General features: G+C 35.2%; 2 protein-coding genes across 2 annotated transcripts; one reads left to right on the top strand and one right to left on the bottom strand.

Annotated features, from left to right (window-relative positions):
* The first annotated feature begins 10730 nt into the window (after positions 1 to 10730).
* Positions 10731 to 17128, top strand: LOC139861760 (actin-related protein 2/3 complex subunit 1A-like). Its single transcript, XM_071850264.1, has 16 exons — positions 10731 to 10852; positions 10929 to 11004; positions 11546 to 11631; positions 12297 to 12373; positions 12645 to 12739; positions 13722 to 13791; positions 13961 to 14030; positions 14448 to 14521; positions 14613 to 14664; positions 14791 to 14872; positions 15051 to 15139; positions 15222 to 15307; positions 15631 to 15694; positions 15833 to 15924; positions 16012 to 16070; positions 16794 to 17128. The coding sequence occupies exons 2-16, from the start codon at positions 10935 to 10937 to the stop codon at positions 16856 to 16858; spliced, it is 1131 nt and encodes a 376-aa protein (XP_071706365.1). The 5' UTR covers positions 10731 to 10852; positions 10929 to 10934; the 3' UTR covers positions 16859 to 17128.
* A 2533-nt stretch (positions 17129 to 19661) lies between these two features.
* On the bottom strand, positions 19662 to 20369 carry LOC139864875 (uncharacterized). The gene has a single exon (XM_071853439.1). It carries the CDS (start codon positions 20337 to 20339, stop codon positions 19938 to 19940), a length of 402 nt encoding a protein of 133 aa, XP_071709540.1. The 5' UTR covers positions 20340 to 20369; the 3' UTR covers positions 19662 to 19937.
* Positions 20370 to 21312: the final 943 nt, after the last annotated feature.

Below are 21312 nucleotides of genomic sequence, written 5' to 3'. Positions count from 1 at the left end.
ATTGTTATATGAAAATTCAACTAAAGGTAAATGAGTATCCCAACTCCCACCAAAATCGATGATACATGCTCTTAACATATCTTCAAGAGTTTGTATAGTCCTTTCACTTTGACCATCCGTTTGCGGGTGAAACGCGGTACTTATGTGTAACTTAGTACCCATTTCCTCTTGAAATTTCCTCCAATATCGAGATGTGAATCGAGTGTCTCGATCCGAAACTATGGAAACCGGCACTCCATGCCTTGCAACAACTTCTTTCATATATAACTTAGACATTGCTTCCGAGGACGAAGCTTCTCTTATTGCCAAAAACAATGCACTCTTAGTCAATCTATCAACAATAACCCAAATCGCATCGTGTTGTCTAGGGGTCTTAGGTAACTTAGTCACCAAATCCATCGTAATATGCTCCCATTTCCAAACCGGTACCTCTAAAGGTTGCATCTTACCGTAAGGCATTTGATGATCGGCCTTCACTTGAAGACAAGTAAGACACTTGTGCACATACTTAACTATATCCCTTTTCATTCCCGGCCACCAATAGTCTTTTCTTAAATCTCTATACATCTTCGTAGCACCGGGGTGAATCGAATACTTAGACTTGTGAGCTAAGTCAAGGAGCTCACTTCTAACACCACTTTGCAAAGGTACCCAAATTCTCCCATATCTAAGCCTTAAACCACGAGAATCCACTATAAAATCATTAACTTGCCCCTTGATCCTTTCCTTTCTCACGTTCTCGGGCGATAATGCTTCACCTTGTGCATCACGAATATCATCAAATATTTGAGGTGCTATTACCATAGCCAAACTTGTTATCTTAATCGGTTGATGACTCGACTTCCTACTAAGAGCATCCGCTACTACATTCGCTTTTCCGGGGTGATATAAGATCTCACAATCATAATCTTTCACCAAATCGAGACCTCTCCTTTGCCTATCGTTCAAATCCCTTTGATCAAACAAATACTTTAAGTTCTTATGATCGGTATAAATGGAAAACTTAACACCATAAAGATAATGACGCCAAATCTTTAGAGCAAAAACCACGGCCGTCAATTCTAAATCATGCGTAGGATAGCGTTTCTCGTGTTCCTTCAATTGTCGGGAAGCATAAGCTATGACCTTCCCATTTTGCATCAATACACACCCTAAGCCTTTCTTAGAAGCATCACAATAAACCGTCATGTTCTCATTCCCTTCCGGTAAAACCAATATGGGAGCTTGAACGAGCTTCTCCTTAAGGAGTTGAAACGCTTGTTCTTGCTTTTCTTCCCATCTCCATGGCACACTTTTACGAGTCAACTTGGTGAGTGGGGTGGCTATTCTAGAAAAATCTTGTATAAATCGCCGATAATACCCGGCTAAACCTAGAAAACTCCTCACCTCGGTAGGATTCGTAGGTGGTTCCCATCTCATAATTGCCTCTATCTTCACCGGATCAACACAAATACCCTTCTTGTTAATGACATGGCCCAAAAATTGAACTTCACGAAGCCAAAACTCGCACTTAGAGAACTTAGCAAACAATCTTTCTCTTCTTAAAGTCTCTAATACTTGTCTTAAATGTACCGTATGTTCCTCCTCACTCTTAGAATATACCAAAATGTCATCAATGAACACAATTACAAACCTATCAAGCATCGGTCGACAAACTCTATTCATCAAATCCATAAACGCGGCCGGAGCATTTGTTAATCCAAACGGCATAACCACAAACTCATAATGACCATACCTTGTTCGAAAAGCTGTTTTAGGGACATCTTCTTCCCTCACCTTCAATTGATGGTAACCCGACCTTAAATCTATCTTTGAAAAGAAACTAGCACCTTGTAGTTGATCAAACAAGTCGTCTATCATTGGCAACGGGTACTTGTTCTTAATAGTGACTTTATTCAATTCTCGATAATCAATACACATTCTCATAGTTCCATCCTTCTTTTTCACAAATAAAACCGGAGCTCCCCAAGGTGAACTACTAGGACGTATAAAACCTTTATCTATCAAATCTTGTAATTGAGTCATCATTTCTCTCATTTCCGACGGGGCTAGTCGATAGGGAGCTTTGGCAATTGGCGTGGCCCCGGGTATCAAATCTATTCTAAACTCTACCTCTCGCTCGGGAGGTACACCGGGCAATTCACTTGGAAACACATCCGGAAACTCGTTAACTATTGGTACATCATCTAATTCAACAACCTTTTTCGAATCATCAACAACATGTGCCAAAAACGCACAACACCCATGAGACAAAAATCTTTTAGCCTTAGCATATGTGCATATAGGAATTGCACGCCTAGCTCGTTCCCCATAAATCCATATAACTTTTCCACTTGGTGATTGAACTAACACTATTTTCTTACGACACAAAATTATCCCCTCATTGTTATCTAGCCAATCCATGCCCACAATTACTTGAAATTCCCCCATTTGCATGGGTATTAAATCAATGACAAACTTTTCATCATCCAAAATAATTTCACACCCCTTAATGATACTATACACCATCACGGTCTTATTATCCGCTATTTCAACCTTTAATGGGTGTTCTAACATACTTGGGGTCATATTAAAATGCTTACAGAAAGAATATGATACAAACGACCGCGTAGCACCGGAATCAAACAAAACATGCGCAGGTAAAGAGTTTACAATAAAGGTACCTGACACCACATTTTGGGACTCCTTCGCTTCGAGTGCGGTAATCTGATGAGCTCGGGCCCTTGGTCGGCTATCACTAGTCTTCGGTTCCGTCTTAACCTCTTTCTTAACACTACCACTAGCTAAATCCTTCTTGTATTCCGGACATTCGGCTTGAAAGTGACCTTTCTCAAAACAATAATAACATTGCTTACCTTTCTTAGGACATTCGGCGGCCCTATGTCCCGGCTTTCCACAAGAGTAACAATCGGAGGTACCCGCTTTACATTCACCCGTATGATTTTTACCGCATCTAGTACACAACTTGGCTTCTTTCCCACCGCTCTTACCCGACACAAAACCCCCTTTTGCCTTGTGCGGGGATTCGGAACCAAACTTACCCTTCTTCGGACTAACATTATGCATCGCCTTAGAGTCTTGATCTAACTTCCGTTTAAACGCCGCCTTCTTCCTAAGTTCATGCTCTCTAACAAGTGCTCTATTCATCATCTCGGCTAAGGTCTTATAAGTGCTCTTGTCGATAAATTCACTTATCTCGGGATTTAACTTTTCATGATAATGATCCATCATCAACTTGGGACTTGACACAAAGTCCGGACAAAAACGAGACTTGTCATTAAACTCGGCATTAAACTCGGTCACCGACTTACTTCCATGCTCTATATTCATAAACTCGGATTTCAACCTACTAACCTCGGCGGGTGGAGCAAATTGAGTCATAAACATTTCATGGAACTTGTCCCATGAGAAACTTGTAGCCACGTCTCGCCCATGAGATTTAACTATGAAATTCCACCACTCATAACCACTACCCTTCATTTGATGAGCCGCATAAATTACCTTTAAATGCTCGGGGCATCCGCACAACATGAAAGTTTCCTCGATTTCATCAATCCATCTTTGACTAACAATAGGGTCAACCTTTCCATGAAACTCGGGAGGATGGCAATTTGCAAAGTTTTTATATTCAAAACGATCATCCTTTCTTTTCGGGGCTTCTACCTCTTCTTGCCTTACCCCACTTCCCCCTTCACCTCTTAAGGTAGGGTTATTAGCAACCAAAGTCTTTAACTTTTCATCTAGTTGATCATTGATCAACGTCTTGATCTTTTCTAGCAAGGTTGGGGTATAACGTATCAAGGCTTGCCCTATTTGCCCCGAAATGTCATTTGACATGTTAACTTCTTCCGATTCATTGTGAGAGTCTTCTATAGACTCCGTGGATGGGGTGCGGACGTACTCATCATCCTCATCTTGACCTCGGTTTGGTGATACAATAGCCATACTGAAAATCACAATCAACCCATTAGTTCAAATACCGGTAACACCATTATTCAATAAAACCAAACCATTCGAAAGAATTCCTAACTCGATTCACCATGACTATAGTAGACGTTCATGTGTACTAAAATGAAGTAATAACAATGGCCTGTTGTTATTACACCATTTCATTACACATTAAGTCCACTATGACATCATGGCTAACGGGTATCAAACTCCTTTCATAGATCAATCATTATACTACGGGTCTCGTCAATGACTCTACCCTATGGAGCATGGCACAACTATACGACTTTAACACTTATGCAAGTCCTAAACCGCTTATCCTTCACAACAATGGTTTAAGCCTAGATAATCCCTATCGTGGGTTATCCAAGTCCCTTAAACCACAGCTCTGATACCAACTTTTAACGCCTTGAATCGAGTAAAAAAAAAATTTTTTTTTTTTTTTTTTTTTTTGAAAGGTTAAGTCACTGGCCGGACAAGGCAATTGCCGCGGCGCGGCCTGCCTTGTCGCGGCGCGACATAACACTTAACTTTTTAACCTTGTTAACTCCATTTCTGTTTTGAACATTAGTTGTTTGCCGCGGCGCGGAGCCCTTTGCCGCGGCGCGACATAACACTTGTCCGGGTGCCAGACCTGCAACAATTAACTTAAACCAATTTTGCACTTTTCATCATTTTCAAACACTTTCAAAACAGCGTAATTCATACACAACCATAAAAATTCCGTTTCTAATATCTTAAACCATCCATAAACAACATTTAGTCAATAAAATATGTTTCCATGAATCAAAACCAACATTTGGTCCCAAATTCAACAATGGCAATTTGACACTTCAAAATACTTGGCGTTTGGTAAGCGGTAACTATAGAGCGTGATTACAAAAAGGGACTTGCAATACCACTTACACAATGCCAATGCTCTTCAAGCTCTTCACACGGGTTCCTTACCTTCTCGATGGACTTTAGCACCTAAAACATAAAACATCATGGGGGTAAGCTTTTACACTTAGTGAGTTATAGGAAAGCAATAAACATAAAACATAAACATAAATCATTTGGGCATAATCGAAACACTTATCCTTCAACCCTTAGGTTGCTTGCATACTTTCGGATCCGATCATTCATACCATAGACATGACTTACTAGGCCGAACCTAGTAATCATGTCTAAGCTAACCATAGACATACTAAATATGCCTAAGCTATCATCATCTCATACGTAGACACCCAAAGTGTCTAAGCTAACACGAACCATAGGCAAGATTACTAGCAATGTAATAACCTTGCCTAAGCTAAACATCAACCATAGATACAACTATTGAGCTAACCCAATAGTTCTATCTAAGCTACATAACTAGTGCACTTAGTCGTTACTCTCTTGCACGGATGCAATCCGAGAACACTAAGCCACTCTTGACCCGCCCATATTACCCCCTATAAACTCACCTTGATTAAAAGGATTTCCTTGGTCACTTGAGGCTCCTTTACCTTGATTAGCACCTATACATGAGCTAATCTCATTAATAACACAACTTAATCAAAATCACAACTTTCACAAGCTTTTAACACATTCATACACTTACACATTTACTTAACCCCCTAATCACATCAAATACACAAGAACAATTTCACACATAGCCTTTGATCTCATCTTTTCTAATATAACAACATTATCAATCCAACATCATTTTCCTTAATCATGCAAATCTCTAGTTCATCTCTTTTAACTATAACATGCAATTTCCTTCAATTCTTCCATTAAATATCAAATGTGCATAAATCCATTTCCATTACTAGCAACCCTAAATTATCAATTATTCAAATTCTATGACTTACAACAATAACAATAATTCATACATGAACATTCTTCTTCAAAATTACTAACTAGAACACATCAACATTTCATTGAGGCATTTCATCAAACACTTAGTGTGCATGACTAGAATTTAAGCTAGAACATCATCAAATTGACCATAATCATTCCATACTTTCATAATGTAAGTTCATACTTGAACTTATTCCTAAAATTACTAACAAATTCGTTTTCAATCATACAAGTGTGCACAATAACAACAAACAACAACATTTAAGCCTAAAATTCATCACAATCATCCAACAATAGCAACACTTAGTCATAGAAACTCATACCTTAGCTTTTAGAGTTCAAGAACTCTAATTATGCACAAAGAGGATGAAATTGAAGATTCAAGACTTGCTAGAGTGCTTAAGATGTCTTAGATTTCACTAAATCAAGCTTGCATGAACACAATTTTAACAATTGATGATTTCTCCTTGCTCTTCCTCTTGGGTCGCCACTTACAGACACACACACACAATTTCTAATTTATTGTGTACTAATAAAAATTCTGCATTTTCTTTTTCTTTTATTTAAACTAGCTTTGCACAATTTACACTTTCTACCCTCCCCATCACATCTATAGTTAGGGAAGTCCTTAATTCTAACTTTGCACCATTAGTCCTTCTTAACTTAACCAATAAACTTAACTTTTATCCATTTAACATAAAACAACCTTTACCATATAATTTCTTAGCAATTAAAATTTACATAAAATAATACCTTAAATATTTGGGATGTTACATTTAACCTCATCCATTCATTTCATTTCTCATTTTAATTTCCATTTTCTTTTCATTTTTCTCCCAAGAAACTCAAACACCCAATTGAATTCAAAGGGATTTTTGGAAAGGAAGAAGAGGGATTTGATCTTTGGCGTAGTTGACAAGTTTGTTCTCCTCGTTCTTAGCTACACGGTGATACTAGTGGTAAGCTCTAACTCCGAAATTCGTTTTTGTGTTCTTCATTCAAGTTTAGGGCTTTTGATTGTATGATTCATAGATAGAACCCATTTAGTTGTTAATTGAAGATTAACACCAAGATTCGGGTTGATTGTTGTTAATGTTGGGTTTTGGGTTTGGTGTGCAAGTTCATGCTTGTGAGACTTGCAATTGGGTGTAATCACTAGTATTTAGTGATTATTGAGGTGTTGGAAGAGATTAGGGTTCTCTTGGTTGACTAATTTTGACTAGAGTCAAAATTAGTGTTTTGGTGATGATTATGACCCGATTGTGAATTAATGAGGTTTGTAAACTTAAAATGGATTAAGTTGAAGTATAAACCCGAGTTAAATGTGTTTTGGTGTCAAGACTTGTAAATGGTGAGATTTTGACTTAATGGGTCAAAATTAGGGTTTTGGTGTCAAAATGGGTGAGACACATGTTTAACACTTGTGTTTGGGTTTAATTGGCATATTAGGACCATTGTCACTCGTGTTAGTGATGATTGGTTAATTTGGGCGCGGTTGTACTTGAAAGTGCATTTGAGTCGAATTTGCACTAAGTGTCAAATTGGGTTGGTTTGTAAATCCAATCTAAGTGTGTTTTTGAATTTATGATAATGGATTAGGTACTTTCCATTGACGAGTTGCGGATTACTTGGAAGCACTTCTTCAAGGTGACAAGGTGAGTGTTAATATCCTATGTGCATATGTATGTGTAGGATGGGTGCGGGTCGGGTGAAGTGGTTCTCGGTTATAGAGCTCACTTCACATATAGGTGGATTTGGTGGACTTGTGTATAGGTCCAATTGGCACGGTTGTGCATTTTGGTTGACCACCTTTGGTGAGGTACACGCTTGTGTGTACGTTATCACACGTGGTTGTGATTTGGATGTTATAACCCCAATGGCGAAGGGTTGATATTGTTGTGAAGTGGATGACCCCGATGTGGTGGATTTTATAATCCCGTGACCGTGGGTTTTGATGTTGAGAAGTGAATCGCGTGTAGTTCGGATTCACGATGACTAAAGTAGTTCGGTCATCTTATTGGAAGTGAGTCTCGTGTAGTTCGGACTCATGATGACGCGTGTAGTTCGGTCATCTTATTGAGGAAGTGATCTCGTGTGTTTTCGGATTCACTAAGGCTCGTGTAGTTCTGCCAACCTCGATGTTGTGAAGATAGTAATCTCGTGTGGTTTCGGATTACTAAGGCTCGTGTAGTTTGGCCAATCTTCATTGTGGCGTTTGGTATTCGGTAATGGGTTAAGGGGTTAACCTTATTCGTTTTATATTGTTGTATATATTAATGCAATGTTGTGTTGTAGCTAACCCTCCGGGTGTAGCTTATTGGCGTTGTTCACATCGTCGTTGGTGAACTTATACTTCGTTGATATCTTTAGCTTGTTGCTTAGAGATCGTACGGTATGCTTAGTGTAGTTGCCTTATACATGGATGCTTCGGTATGCGGTATTTGATATTTGTGTGGTGTGTCCATTTTATACATATATATGTATGTAGTATATTATCATTCACTAAGCGTTAGCTTACCCTCTCGTTGTTGCTATTTTTATAGGATCACATGCTTGGCGGCTCGGGTGAGCTTGGGGATTAGAGATCTTGGCTAGGTTGCTTAGAAGATCTTACTTTTGTATTCGATTAGGATTTGGGTAGCGTAGTCCCAAATCACCATGCTCGGTTTTGTTGGAAACTAAACTAGTCGGGTCGTGTATGTCCGTTTGGACAATTAACTAATGTATTAAATGTTTTAAGGTTATTAAACCTTCTATTGTAATTAAAGATGTTTATGGAAACACAATTGGGACCTAAAGTGTTATTTAAAGCATATTAAAAGGAAAAATTTTTATGGGCCGGTTTTAATACGGGTTGGGTTGTTACATGGCATATGTTTATAATCAGCGATATCCCTAAGGATATCATATTACATGTTAAATCAAGAGATGACGATCTTGGAAATCATACACTCTCTAATAACGATATTTATGATTGGTCGTTTTGTTACGTAGGCATAGGCGACCAGACAATCTTTTATGGCGAGTTTTGGTGGGATATAAAGTTTAACAACTTTCATTTGGTTGACAATCACATTTGGCAGATGTGCGGTCAGATTTTTTTAGTGATGTATATTGTTACTGGTTAGTAAGACCTGAAGGATTCTATATCGGTCGAAAAAATAATCCATGGCCGAATAAAAGTTGGCATTTTGAAACGCCTTGGGAAAGTTATGAGTTATTATGAGAATTATATAGAAATAATATTAATATATCTCTCATTTAAGAAATATGAATTCTCTTAAAATTTTATTTTCAATATGTTCTATTTAATTAAGTTGATTTCAATTTCAATAGATTGATAACACAACTATAATCTAAAAGGGATTTGGTATGAGAACTTGAGATGCTTATACAAGTTTTTCGACAAAATTTTGTCAATGATCCCTTAACTTTGTACTAAACATTGTAGATGACCTTAAACTATATTTTTAGCTTCGTTGACATCGATCTTTTAAGTTATTCATTGGATGACCCTGGATTTAACCATCGTAAAACTTGGGTTGTTAAGTGACCTCACGTGAACGACACATGAGGGGTATTTTGGTCAGTCTACTTTTGTATGCTTCCCTAAATAACCGCCTTTTCTTTTTAAATCTTTAATTAGTCATTCGATCAAAAACCTATTAGTCGCATGTTCATATTCTTTTAAAAAAAACACTGTAAACGAATAATACATGCTGGAAATTTCAAGTTGTAGCACCGTCCTTCGTAACATATTTTCATGTATAGTTACAATCAATTATTACATTACAATTTCAATCAAATTTAATCGTTTAGAAGCGAGCAAACAGTAAAGCTTAAAGCGAAAACAGCAAGCTACACAACAATTAAACGTGAAAAATAACAATATTCAAATTGGGAAATTAAAAAGATTAAGTTAGGGAAAAACTTAATAACCAATTATTTGAAAGATAAGTAAAATCTCCATTATACACTCTACTTTCAGATGGTAGACAAAGTCTTGACTTACTGTTTTAACAATCAAACCCTATGATATGATAATAAGCATATAATGATCCACATCTCATGAAAGACAAAATAATCCTTATTCTTCAACATAGATACGGAACTCAGTGAATCTAACCAAAATATCAAAATATACAACCATCTCCGATTCGAATTTTAATTAGAGCAAGTAAGTCGTCAGTGCAAATTAGGGTTTACAATTTGGGACGATCTTTAAATTGGAACGAGTTGGATTAATAAGGCATGGTCACATGTTAAGCACGTATTCTAATTTGGGAGATGTATTAATGTACGTGGAATAAAATACCCTCACGTGACATGTGATTAAACTTAACGACCAAAAGATAACTTTCGTTAGCATCAAGGTCATCCGTGAGATATCGTGATAGATGGAGGTCAACCAAGTTAAAAAAAAATAGATTAAGGTCACATACCTAAGACGTTTGGTACAAAGTTCAGGGAGCATCGACATTTGTCCAAGTTTTTATATGGTTAATAAAAAAAATACGTGAATAGTACACGTATTTGTATACATGGTCACTATAGTTTTTCACGCGGATGGTCTTGGTAGTTTTAACTTGTGTATATAGTGTATGTCACTAACGTTCATTTTTTTTAAAAAAAAAGTCATAAGTTACTAATATGTACCATGCACATGTGCATGAGAATATTTATGTTAATTAACATATCTCTTCGTCACCCTAAACCTTATGGAGTCCTTTCAACATGAGATAAATGGTTCATGGTAGTCGACGATCTTTTAATATTTAATATTGATAATTTGACGTTTTTTGGGTAAACTTTATTTCTGCTCGCAGTTATCAACTTGGAGGTTTTGTATGTATAGAAGGTTTAACTGTAGGGACCGAAAGTGAAAGTTAATAATAAAACCTCCAAAAAGGTAAAATTGTGATTGTGATAATAATAATAATAATATAATAATAAAAAAAGAATAACAAAATTAAAACCCTAAATAAATTGTAATTGTAAAAAGTGCATTAAATCACAGATCTTGTTTCTGATTCCATTGAAATTACATGATTATGCTTTTTTAATCTAATCTAATCAATTCGTAATCCTCTATCTCTCTCGTTTATATAGTCTATGATCAGATCAAAAACCTAACGGAATCATATTTTGTTTTGCAGATTCAAATGGCGGCAATTGCAGTTCATCAGTTTGCCGATTGCATTTCGTGTCATGCTTGGAGTCCTGATCACTCTAGTAAGATGCAGATTCAGTAAATCTTAAATTATATTGTTAACGAATTTGTTTACATTTGTTGAAATCATGTAAACTTTAGGTTTAGGTTAATAAGCTTGAAATGATCTGTTTGTGTACATTGATTGGTGATATGATCAATTATTCGTAATAGAAATTGATAATTTCTAGATTTTGCAACTGGTTCAGTTTTTATTTATTTAGGTATGTTTTTGTTTATTCTCATAGTGATCCATTGTTATGTACGTATATGTTGTATATCTAGTTAATCTGTTTGCTATTAGAATAAAACTTACGATGAAGTTGGTTAACTGGGAGATTTTAGATCGGAATAAGATTGATCCATACGGTCGATCAACATCTATACACATGTAAAAAGTTATATGAAAGTTTTCACTTTCTATTATGCATGTTAAAATTGAGTGAGTCTCTTACTGCAGCGTTCTGCTATGTAATATCACCTTCTCTGATAATATAGCTTGTGTGTGCATATGTGTTTGGATTTCTATGTATCTGCTTATGTCATGATAAATTATTCATGCAGTGATTGCTCTCTGTCCAAACAATAATGAGGTTCACATCTATAAGTTGGTGGAAGAAAATTGGGAAAGGATTCACGTTCTTCAAAAGGTACTTGATGTTAAGTTTGTTGCAGTCATTCCTTTCCGTGTGTGCGTTTATGCTCTTTGGTGACTATCATTATTTTCACACCTATTTGTTTATGTTATTTGTTTTCATACAATCTATTGTTTATGGTTATGTACTTTAGCTCCCAATAACTGATCTGTTATAGCTGAATATGTGTGTTTTCATCTTCTTATCTTCCTTGTCTATGAACAAAGTTGGGTTTAATTAGATTCTGGCATATATTTTGGCGTCCAGCTTCTTTTATTGACTTCAATTAGTTCTTCAATTATATATTATTTTATTTTATTAGGATGTGTAAGCCATGTGCCTCAGGCCCCATGACCCCTTGAGCCTATGACAACTTTGTGTATTATGATATTTGACATGTCATTGACGTAAGGAAGCTTTTGACATACTTCTAAAACTCCATGTGAAAGCATAATGATTGTTTTTAAAATGTTGAAATAATATGTTGATGTGCTGGTGTCTGGATACAAGTATATGGAACTTCAACATGTAGTACTCTCTTTGGACATATCTTAGTTATCTATTTTGACTTATCTTAGTTATCTATCTGTTTTTAATCCCTCGTTGAAAATTTTCTGTACGTATATATCCGTTGGTAAATTCAAGGAAAGCTTCTGATTTATAGTTCTACTATGGTGCAGCATGACCAAATTATTGCTGGGATAGATTGGAGTGAATCATCGAACAGGATTGTCACCGTCTCTCATGATCGGAATTCGTAAGTGAATGTCCTAAGCATTGAATACATCTCCTGTTTAATTTAGGAAACATAGTTGCATATATCTCTCTTTTATAAACTGTCACTGACATCCGCAATCCAATGTACACATGATGGCTGATTTTTTTTGCTACTGCAGTTCTGCGTGTACCCAATATAATGAAGCATGCCTCTATGCCTCTTTTTGTTTTTTTTTTTTATTTTTTTTTATTTTTATTTTTTTTTTTTTTGTTCTGTGGATTCTTATGATAGATAATTTATCGTTTTGCAGGTACGTTTGGAACCAGGAAGGGTCTGTATGGGTTCCAACCCTTGTTATCCTTAGGCTCAACCGTGCTGCACTCTGTGTGCAGTGGAGTCCTAAAGGTATTGTAACATGTGTGCATTTAGTTCTTCTCATAATATCTGGAAACGACAAGTGTCTCCTTTACGATAATGAATACGAGATAAGTATTCAAAGTTGTAGTCTGATAACGCAAAATAAAGGAATAAAGATATAGAATGTACTGATGGACACATGAGCAGGGTTCACCTATAGTATCTTTTAGGCCTCATACAAATGAGCCCCCTAACCTATGGTATTAGGATGTCTCAGGTTTAATATTTTAATCAACTTGTGAGAATAACCCGTGAACCGCTATCACACATCCAAAAGTGCATTTGTTAATTTCAAATATGGATTTGTTTTGAACTTATGTTATACTTTTTCTTGTTTTTTATTCAGATTTTATTTCATGTGTATGTATATGTATATGTATATTCTAACAGTCTTTGTCTGACTATTTGATATTAACCTACGGTGTTTTCGGTTAAAGCTGATGTCACTTTTATGATACAAAATTTGAAATTTGATTCCTTGCGGCCATGTCTAACAACTTGTCCTACGTTCTTTACCTTTTAAGATGACACAAAATGGAATTAATAATGCGACACTTGAATTATTAATCTTAAATTGATGGCATCTTACTTTGTTAATAGTTCAGGGTTACTCACAAACAATATTAATCTATAGGAATGCGTGCTTATTTATTTTTCTCTTAGATAAGTAGATATTTTCAAAGCTATTATACGTTTTTGGATCCGCCATTACAAGATACGATGTCATGTGGTGGTAACTAGTTTATAGTATAGGATGTCTGTTTAGCTTCTGCACCATGAACATTGTTTGTGAAACTCACTGACAATGTTGGCACACCACATATGACTTGTTTCATTTGTTTTGATGTTCATATTCATAGAATCGCTTTATGTATATTTTGACTTTATATATTAGAGATCAAGAAACCTATTCTACATACCTATGTTTCTGTGATGTTATTCATGTTAACTTGGTAATTACGTTTTGCAGGTAACAAATTTGCTGTGGGAAGTGGTGCTAAAACTGTTTGTATATGTTACTATGAGCAGGAGAACAATTGGTAATAGCTTGCTTTCTTTATTTTTTTTATTTTTTTATTTTATTAACATCTTGTTTTGACATATATTTGCATGCCTTTTTGTGCACTGAGAGTTTCATTGTGTACTTTAGTAGATGACAGCATACAGGTGTCAACTCTTGTTGACCATGTACCATATTTATTTTCTCAGGTGGGTTAGTAAGCTAATCAGGAAAAGGCATGATTCGTCTGTGACCAGCGTAGCTTGGCATCCAAATAATGTACATATTTCATTTATGTCATTTTACTTTGAATTGTTGATACTGTTGATGCTGTTCTGTGTTACAGACTTACAGTTTATACTAAAGTTTAATTATATGCATTTACTAAGTTCAATCATGGTTTTACTTACCATCATTTGCATCTCATAAACTTATTCTGTAGACACATTATCTTGCTATTCTAAGATCATTATTACCCGTGTTTAGGCTTTTCCAACCATTTTGTAATCACGAATTTATTTCGGTTAAACATATCACATATAATCTAATTAATTCTTATAATGGGATGGGGAGATAGTCTTGTATATCAAGGTATATGTACATGCATGCATTAATGTGCATATTGGTTCCTTTGTGATTATTTGAGCATAGGTATATAATACACTATGATTTTGATAAACTTAGTTATTTTTACAGGTTCTCATTGCTACAACATCTACTGATGGAAAGTGTAGAGTATTTTCAACTTTCATTAAAGGAGTTGATGCAGGGTACGTGTACAAAATGTTAAATTCTTCATCGTTTACAAACTTCATATGTTTGCGGAACCTATGCACTGACATCTATGATATTGGTGGGCAGTAAACCAAAGAAAGCAGGAAGCGGATCCTCATTAGATGCCAAATTTGGAGAGGTTTGGTGCTTTAGTTTTCCAATTTGAGCTTAAAATCTGTACTATAAAAATGTGAATGAAAACCTGAGTGGTATATATATTTGCTCTTTTCCATATAGTTTAATCTTTTTTGTTATGTCTGATCAGCAAATCGTTCAGCTTGATCTCTCAATTTGCTGGGCTTTTGGTGTCAAATGGTCCCCAAGTGGTAATAGCTTAGCCTACATAGGTGAGAGAATTTACTTTAGTTGCTTTAATTTCGATGTAAGACAATAACCAATAACAAATCGTTCAGCTTGATCTCTAAAAATTGTTAAGAGATTGGTTTCCTTACATTTTTCTTTCAAAAGGTTGTACCTTTATATGCTTTCTAAAAGAATTGTGTCTTTTTTTTTGACATTTACCAGGCCATAATTCAATGATATACTTTGCTGATCATATTGGACCTTCTCCTTCTGCTCAAAGTGTGGTACTACGTGATCTGCCTCTTCGTGATGTGGGTCAGCATCCTCTCAAGCTTTATGTTTTGTTTTTTCACCTCTTTTTGTACATGTGGTTATAAATAACGTTTCTACCAGGTTATGTTTGTTTCTGAGAAGCTTGTAATTGGTGTGGGTTATGACTGCAATCCTATGGTTTTTGCAGCGGATCAAACTGGCTTATGGTATGGCTACGATTTTCCATTTTGTACTTCGATATAGGTTATTACTAGAGGTGGCAAAATGAACGGGTTGGGTAACAGGTCAAGACAGTGTTGATTGGTCCATTTGACCTTCAAAGCTTATTCATAATTAGTTGACGTGTTAATTATGTATAGAAAAACTGTCTTATTACAATCATATCTCTATTTAGAAATGAAAGTTTTATAAAGCTCTAAGCATTTGATATCATGCTAGGATTTGTCATATTTGATCTGTGGTTACTTTTGTAAAGCATGTTTATTGTGTTAGATACACAATTAATAACTTGACGTTATTTATGTTATAGGAGCTTTGTCCGGTTTCTTGATGAAAAAAAGGCAGCTTCTTCTAGTGCAAGATATGGTTCACAGGTTTTTTCAATCAACTTGACCTTTCTTCTCGATATCTGCATGATAATTTGAATTTATATATTGTTACCCACTAAACATGTTTAGATTGCATTTTAAAAAAGGTTTGGATTGGACCTTAGATTTGTGTCTCATTTTCAGCTAACGGAAGCATTTGGAAAGTTTTACGGAAGCTCAAAACAGGGAACCAGCAGTGATAAAGGCCGTGGTGGTGTTCACGACAACTGTATCAAGTATATACTCGTTTTTCATTCTTGGCTACTGTATCTTGTTTTTCTTGTTACCATTTTATTGAAATTTATCAATTTTTGTAATTTTAGCTGCATTGTGCCACTGAAGGGATCTGAGAGTACCAATATTATGAGATTTAGCACTTCAGGTATGTGTCAATTTTGAAACTTCCATTGCTTTTGCATTTTGCACGAAACAGTAGTGCTTTACTCCTTTTCAGTTCTTATTTATATTTTGTACTTCTAACTTTCAAGTGGCAAGATGGACTTGTATGGTGGTTTGGGTAACTAGTCAAACACGTTTTTTTCCCAGTCTGGTTTTAAATGGGTCAGTTGGAGCTGCAACTGCACTTAGTCCATTTTTTAGACTTCTTTTGACAAACTAATAAAGGATTTGAATTGATTGCAGAAAACTATATCACTGCGATAGTAATCCAATATTGTAAAGTTAGTGAGTCAAAATGTCGTATGCATTTAAAATGCAATTTTGGGAGAATTTTAACCATTTAACCTCATCCCTTTCTAATGAATTTAATGTTGACCCGCTTGAGATCAAAGTTAACCGAGATTGACCCATTGAATACGCAAATGAGTCATAATACCCACTTTTAGGCGTTTGGAATCACTCCTGCCCCCTTTGTTGATGAGAACGACAAAAATTTCCATTTAAGGATGCAGTGTACCAAAAGACACTCATAAAAATGGAACTTTCTTTCAATTATTTATTTAATTTAATTTTATATTTCCGGAAAATGGGCAAACAAAAAAATTGAATGGTCAGTTATATAGATGTAGAGTTGTTGATATTTCATGCAATGATAAGTGTATATTGATCTTTTATAATATGTTACTATTTTTTTGATAATTTACAGGACTAGATGGTAAAGTCGTGGTTTGGGATTTGAAAGATCAGGAAGACTTGCTCGAGTATCTGTAAATTTTTGAATGCTGTAATTAGGCTAAACTTGATCCTGGATTATACCTGCCCCGTGTGCGATGATTGTGATTTTAAGTCTCACCTGAGGCTCCTCTATTTTCTGCAATCATATACTTGTTTTTCATGGTGTTTTATACAAGAAAACATAAATCAATGATACTACAGTTTGGTATCCCTTTGTTTTCCTTTTTGTTATAGGAAGTAGGTTATGTACATGCTTCGTCCTTTTTGGCGTTTTTGGCCGAACCTGTCTTATGAATACACGCAGAGGGCTTATTTTTCTATGACCTCAATTAATTTTACATTGTTAAGTTGGTAAACATTAGTCTCTATCACCGAATGAGAATTCAGCGAATTAACCCTAGGCTCTTTATGGCATATTACCAGAAACAGAAAAGATGGTTACATGTAGTCTTCGCATAATGGGCAAGTCTAAAGGTTTAGACACCTCATCAAACCAGTATACTTATAGAGCTTGGGTTGATTTGATTTGATCTGAAACACACCTATTTGGAAGTTGTGTTTATGCGAAAGTATGATTTGAGCTACTTTCGATCCTCTATTCCTCTTGACCCTCAATCCATTGTGCTTGTGCTATAATTTGAGGTTTCATGTGTAAATATCGCCCATAACATCTTTCTTTAGAACTAGATGGGTTAAAATGACCACATATCATCTTCCTATAACTAGCAGTTGCAATATTTTGGGTCATAGTAAACTAAGGGTGCGTTTATTTACCTCTTAATTAAATGGTTCAGTGTTGAACCATTCAATATTCAGCGCATTTGTTTCTTATCTCTGAATAACAAATGGTGCTATGGTTCAACATTTAGTGTGTTGAACCATTCAGAGATGATAATGATATTCTTTCTTAATCATCAAACATTTAAATTTTATGTAATATTCTCTTTAAATTACAGTAGGAACACTTATTAAACAACTATATTGTAATTTCTAATCATGTCAAAGGTTAATAAGGTAATTTTACATTATTCACATTATTCGTTCAAAATCATTATCAAACAAGTTACTATTATTCAGAATCAACTTTATTTGGAACCTTTGAATCATTCATCACTTAATCACTTAATCATTCAAGACTTGACTGGCTTTTGTTTTATCTTCATTTAGCTAAAACTGATACACCCTCTCATTCAAGAGATGAAAAGTTCCTTGATTTAAGTAGAAACGTATTGTTCTGTCAAAAGCTCGTCTCTTTAAAACGTGGAGTAAATTTTAAGACCAATACAAATGCACATGGTATTTAACATTTCTAAGTAGTTCGACTACTAGGTATATGTAGTTGTTGCATTGCAAAGTTCAGGCAGAAGATACATCTAAAATTGATTAGGTTGCAGAAAGAGCAATATTCTACAGTATTTTAGAACCAGACTTCTAACTTACATAACGAAAGTTGGGATTATCTCTAATGCCTAAAAGGAAGAAAAGGATGATCATCTTATAAGCATTGATAACTGATAATGGTTCTAATTAAATTGTTAATTCTACCAGACTTTATCAAGATGTAAAAGGGTATGCCCAGAAAGATAGAGTTACGTATCTTCAAAAGTAATACAGAGAATCCTAATTCGTGAGTAACATTTAAAAATGTAAACTCCTCTAATACAAATTTCAGTCTGCTTGTATCTTAAATAAAAATGTGAGTACAACACACGCCTTTTTAAATATTAGAGGCTGGGTTCCATATTGATGAGCAAAGTTGCTCTACAACATTCGCAACCGCAGAGACTACTTGTATTTTTGATGCCAGGCAAGCCCAATAAACCAAATATCATAGTGTGTAAGAGCCACGAGCTGAAAATAACATACAAAATGTCGCAACCTTAACATGACTTATTGAACATAAATCTCTATAAGCGAAGGCTTAGTGATGATTATTTGGTTTTCATCTACAATTTTTCCTAATTATGGCATATGCATGCCACCAAAACGAGTCCAGTAGATCTGCACACGCATTTTTAAAATTTCAAGCTCCTAACACAATATTGAGATGCAATTCCATTTTAATCTTAAACAAATCTTTCTAACAAAAAGCAGAGGCCAGAGATTACTTAGTGACTAGAGATAGTTTCTTACTTCGAACTTCATCTAATATACCAAATCCAGATTGAGGAGAACATACCTAGTTACTTCAAGGCTCAAGAACAAATCCCAATTTAGCATATTGCAAAACCATTTTAAGCATTGCTCAACTTAATGAGCATCTGCAATGACATACTTAACATGTCCATCTTAATATTCAACAAGTAGTGGTCATCACTCATCATAAGGAGTAAATCAAGCGAATAGTCTACAGGTGTATTTGGGATTGCATATTTCCAAGCGCTTAAAGCGTAAAAAGTACGTTTGAAACGCGCACCATCAATTTTTTTTTTTTAAAGGCAAAAGTCGGCATCGAATACTCTCATTTGCCACGCACGCACGCACTTTCGGGAGGAAACCCGAATCGCATTGCAGGAACCCGATCCTTAAACCATCCCGAGGGGTAGGCAGACCGGGTTGACCCTGAATGAATCCGGGGAAAAAAACCCTGAGGTCAATCTGGAGCTCCATATTTCAGGGCAGATTGATTAAAAGGATGGGCCGGGCGAGGCTCAAACCCATGACCTAACCCCCGTCCCAACACACAAGGTGTTGGGATGCCGTTGAAGCGAAGCTTCGTTGGTAACACGCACCATCTATAAGCTGTTTTCCCCTAAATTAAGACACACAGCAGGTATCTAAACACTTCAAAGTCCCTTTAGGCTTTTAAAAAAAGGCAATAAGTCATGAACACTTGAGATATGCAATCTAAAACATATGAATCAATAGCATAAGTTGATTTATGCAACAATAGCTACAATCTAAATCATATTTTGATACAGGTGATTATTTGATTATGATTATTTAAAACGCATAATCAATTTTCAAAACGCAAATCCAAACACCCCTAAAACTACCAAAACACGTTTCATAACCCTAAACAGCAAAATCATTTTAATTCAACATCAAATTCGGCAATTGAGCATCAATTAACAACTATCAGTACCTTCAATTACAAATTCATCATATCATATATCTATTTGCAATAACGATCAGCCTTCTTCTTAACTCGATCATCAAGCGCATCTTCAACCGATTTCACTTTAGCTTTCGGGTCATACCTAAACTTTTTAGCTTCAACAGGAAACAACTCATCGTATTTCATCTTCTTCGCCGCATCAATCGTGTAAATATTGTCGTCTCCTGCCGTTCCAGATCCGCCTTCCGCCGCCGTAGTGGAACCACCGCCTTCTTCCGCGGCCTCAGTAGCGGCATCTCCGGTGAGGATTTCTTCAGTGAAATCAGTAGTGGTATTAGTATCGGATGATTTTTTATGCTTTTTCTTCTTTTTTTTGTCGATTGATTTGGTTCGTGTTGCTAGGGCTCCTCCTTTGAAGGTTAACCTACCCCCTTTCACTCTCTCGTAAGCCTCAGACATTGATGCACGGGTAATTGATCTTCTTTGTTACGTACGGAGGACTATTTAGCAAGATTGCAAATTAATCGGTCTCTACTTTGGAATTAAAATGATAATTAGGAGATTAATCGAATAGTACCGATACATCTATAGATCTGTTATCATTAAGCTTAATTTTCATACGGGAGGTGATATTTCTAAACTTCAAATTGATAGATCCAAACACATTTATTATTTTTTATCAATAATGTCCTTCAATAAAATGTATCAAAAATTTTGTGTAACATATCATTAGGGCAAGTTAGTAATTCTGGGTGGATCTATCAAATTTATGTTTAGAAATATCAATTCCATTTTCATAATGATGATGTGATAATTATATATTAATTTAATTTAAAAAATAATATAAAATTATAAAATCTTCTATAAAAAGAAATATTAATCTCTCCTAAATTATAATTTTATTTTTTTTAAAAATTTAAGAAGCATTTATTATTATTAATTATTATTATTATCATTAAAAATATAAATATAAATACTCAACTTTGAGCGAACTTTATGTTTGTAAAATCAACGACAAGTTTCTTAGTCGTAATTCGTGGTTACACGGAACAATAAACTAAAGGACTTTAACATTTACATTCACTTAATACGTAAAACATATCATTAAACGATTTCGTTTAAACAAACCCGTGTTTTCACGGGTCATTTCACTAGTTTAAATATTAAATTTTAAAAATTATATGTGTAACTACAGAAAAATCTATGAGTATAAAGATAATTTTAACATAATTGTCTAAAATTATTCATTTTTCTTCAAAACTATAAAATTCTAGTTTAAATTCATGTTAAAATTTTAATCATTTTTTACTTTGTCTGACTTTGATTAACACATTCGATTTTGATCCATCAATTGACGTTGACCTGTAAGACCCAAATATTTATTGTACATATTGTATTTATGGTGTACGATGCGTATATGAAGTGTACGAAG

The sequence above is a fragment of the Rutidosis leptorrhynchoides genome, chromosome 8, assembly GCF_046630445.1.
Source record: "Rutidosis leptorrhynchoides isolate AG116_Rl617_1_P2 chromosome 8, CSIRO_AGI_Rlap_v1, whole genome shotgun sequence".
Taxonomy (NCBI): domain Eukaryota; kingdom Viridiplantae; phylum Streptophyta; class Magnoliopsida; order Asterales; family Asteraceae; genus Rutidosis; species Rutidosis leptorrhynchoides.
The sequence above is the reverse complement of the archived record's forward strand: the minus strand, read 5'-3'. Positions and strand labels throughout refer to the sequence as shown.

Bases quoted from the DNA above. Each gene is read 5' to 3' on its own strand.
- LOC139861760 (XM_071850264.1), top strand. From the start codon at position 10,935: ATGGCGGCAATTGCAGTTCATCAGTTTGCCGATTGCATTTCGTGTCAT. The intron at 13,792-13,960 runs GTAATAGCTTGC...TTATTTTCTCAG, and splicing joins TATGAGCAGGAGAACAATTG to GTGGGTTAGTAAGCTAATCA. The intron at 15,925-16,011 runs GTATATACTCGT...TTGTAATTTTAG, and splicing joins GTTCACGACAACTGTATCAA to CTGCATTGTGCCACTGAAGG.
- LOC139864875 (XM_071853439.1), bottom strand. From the start codon at position 20,339: ATGTCTGAGGCTTACGAGAGAGTGAAAGGGGGTAGGTTAACCTTCAAA.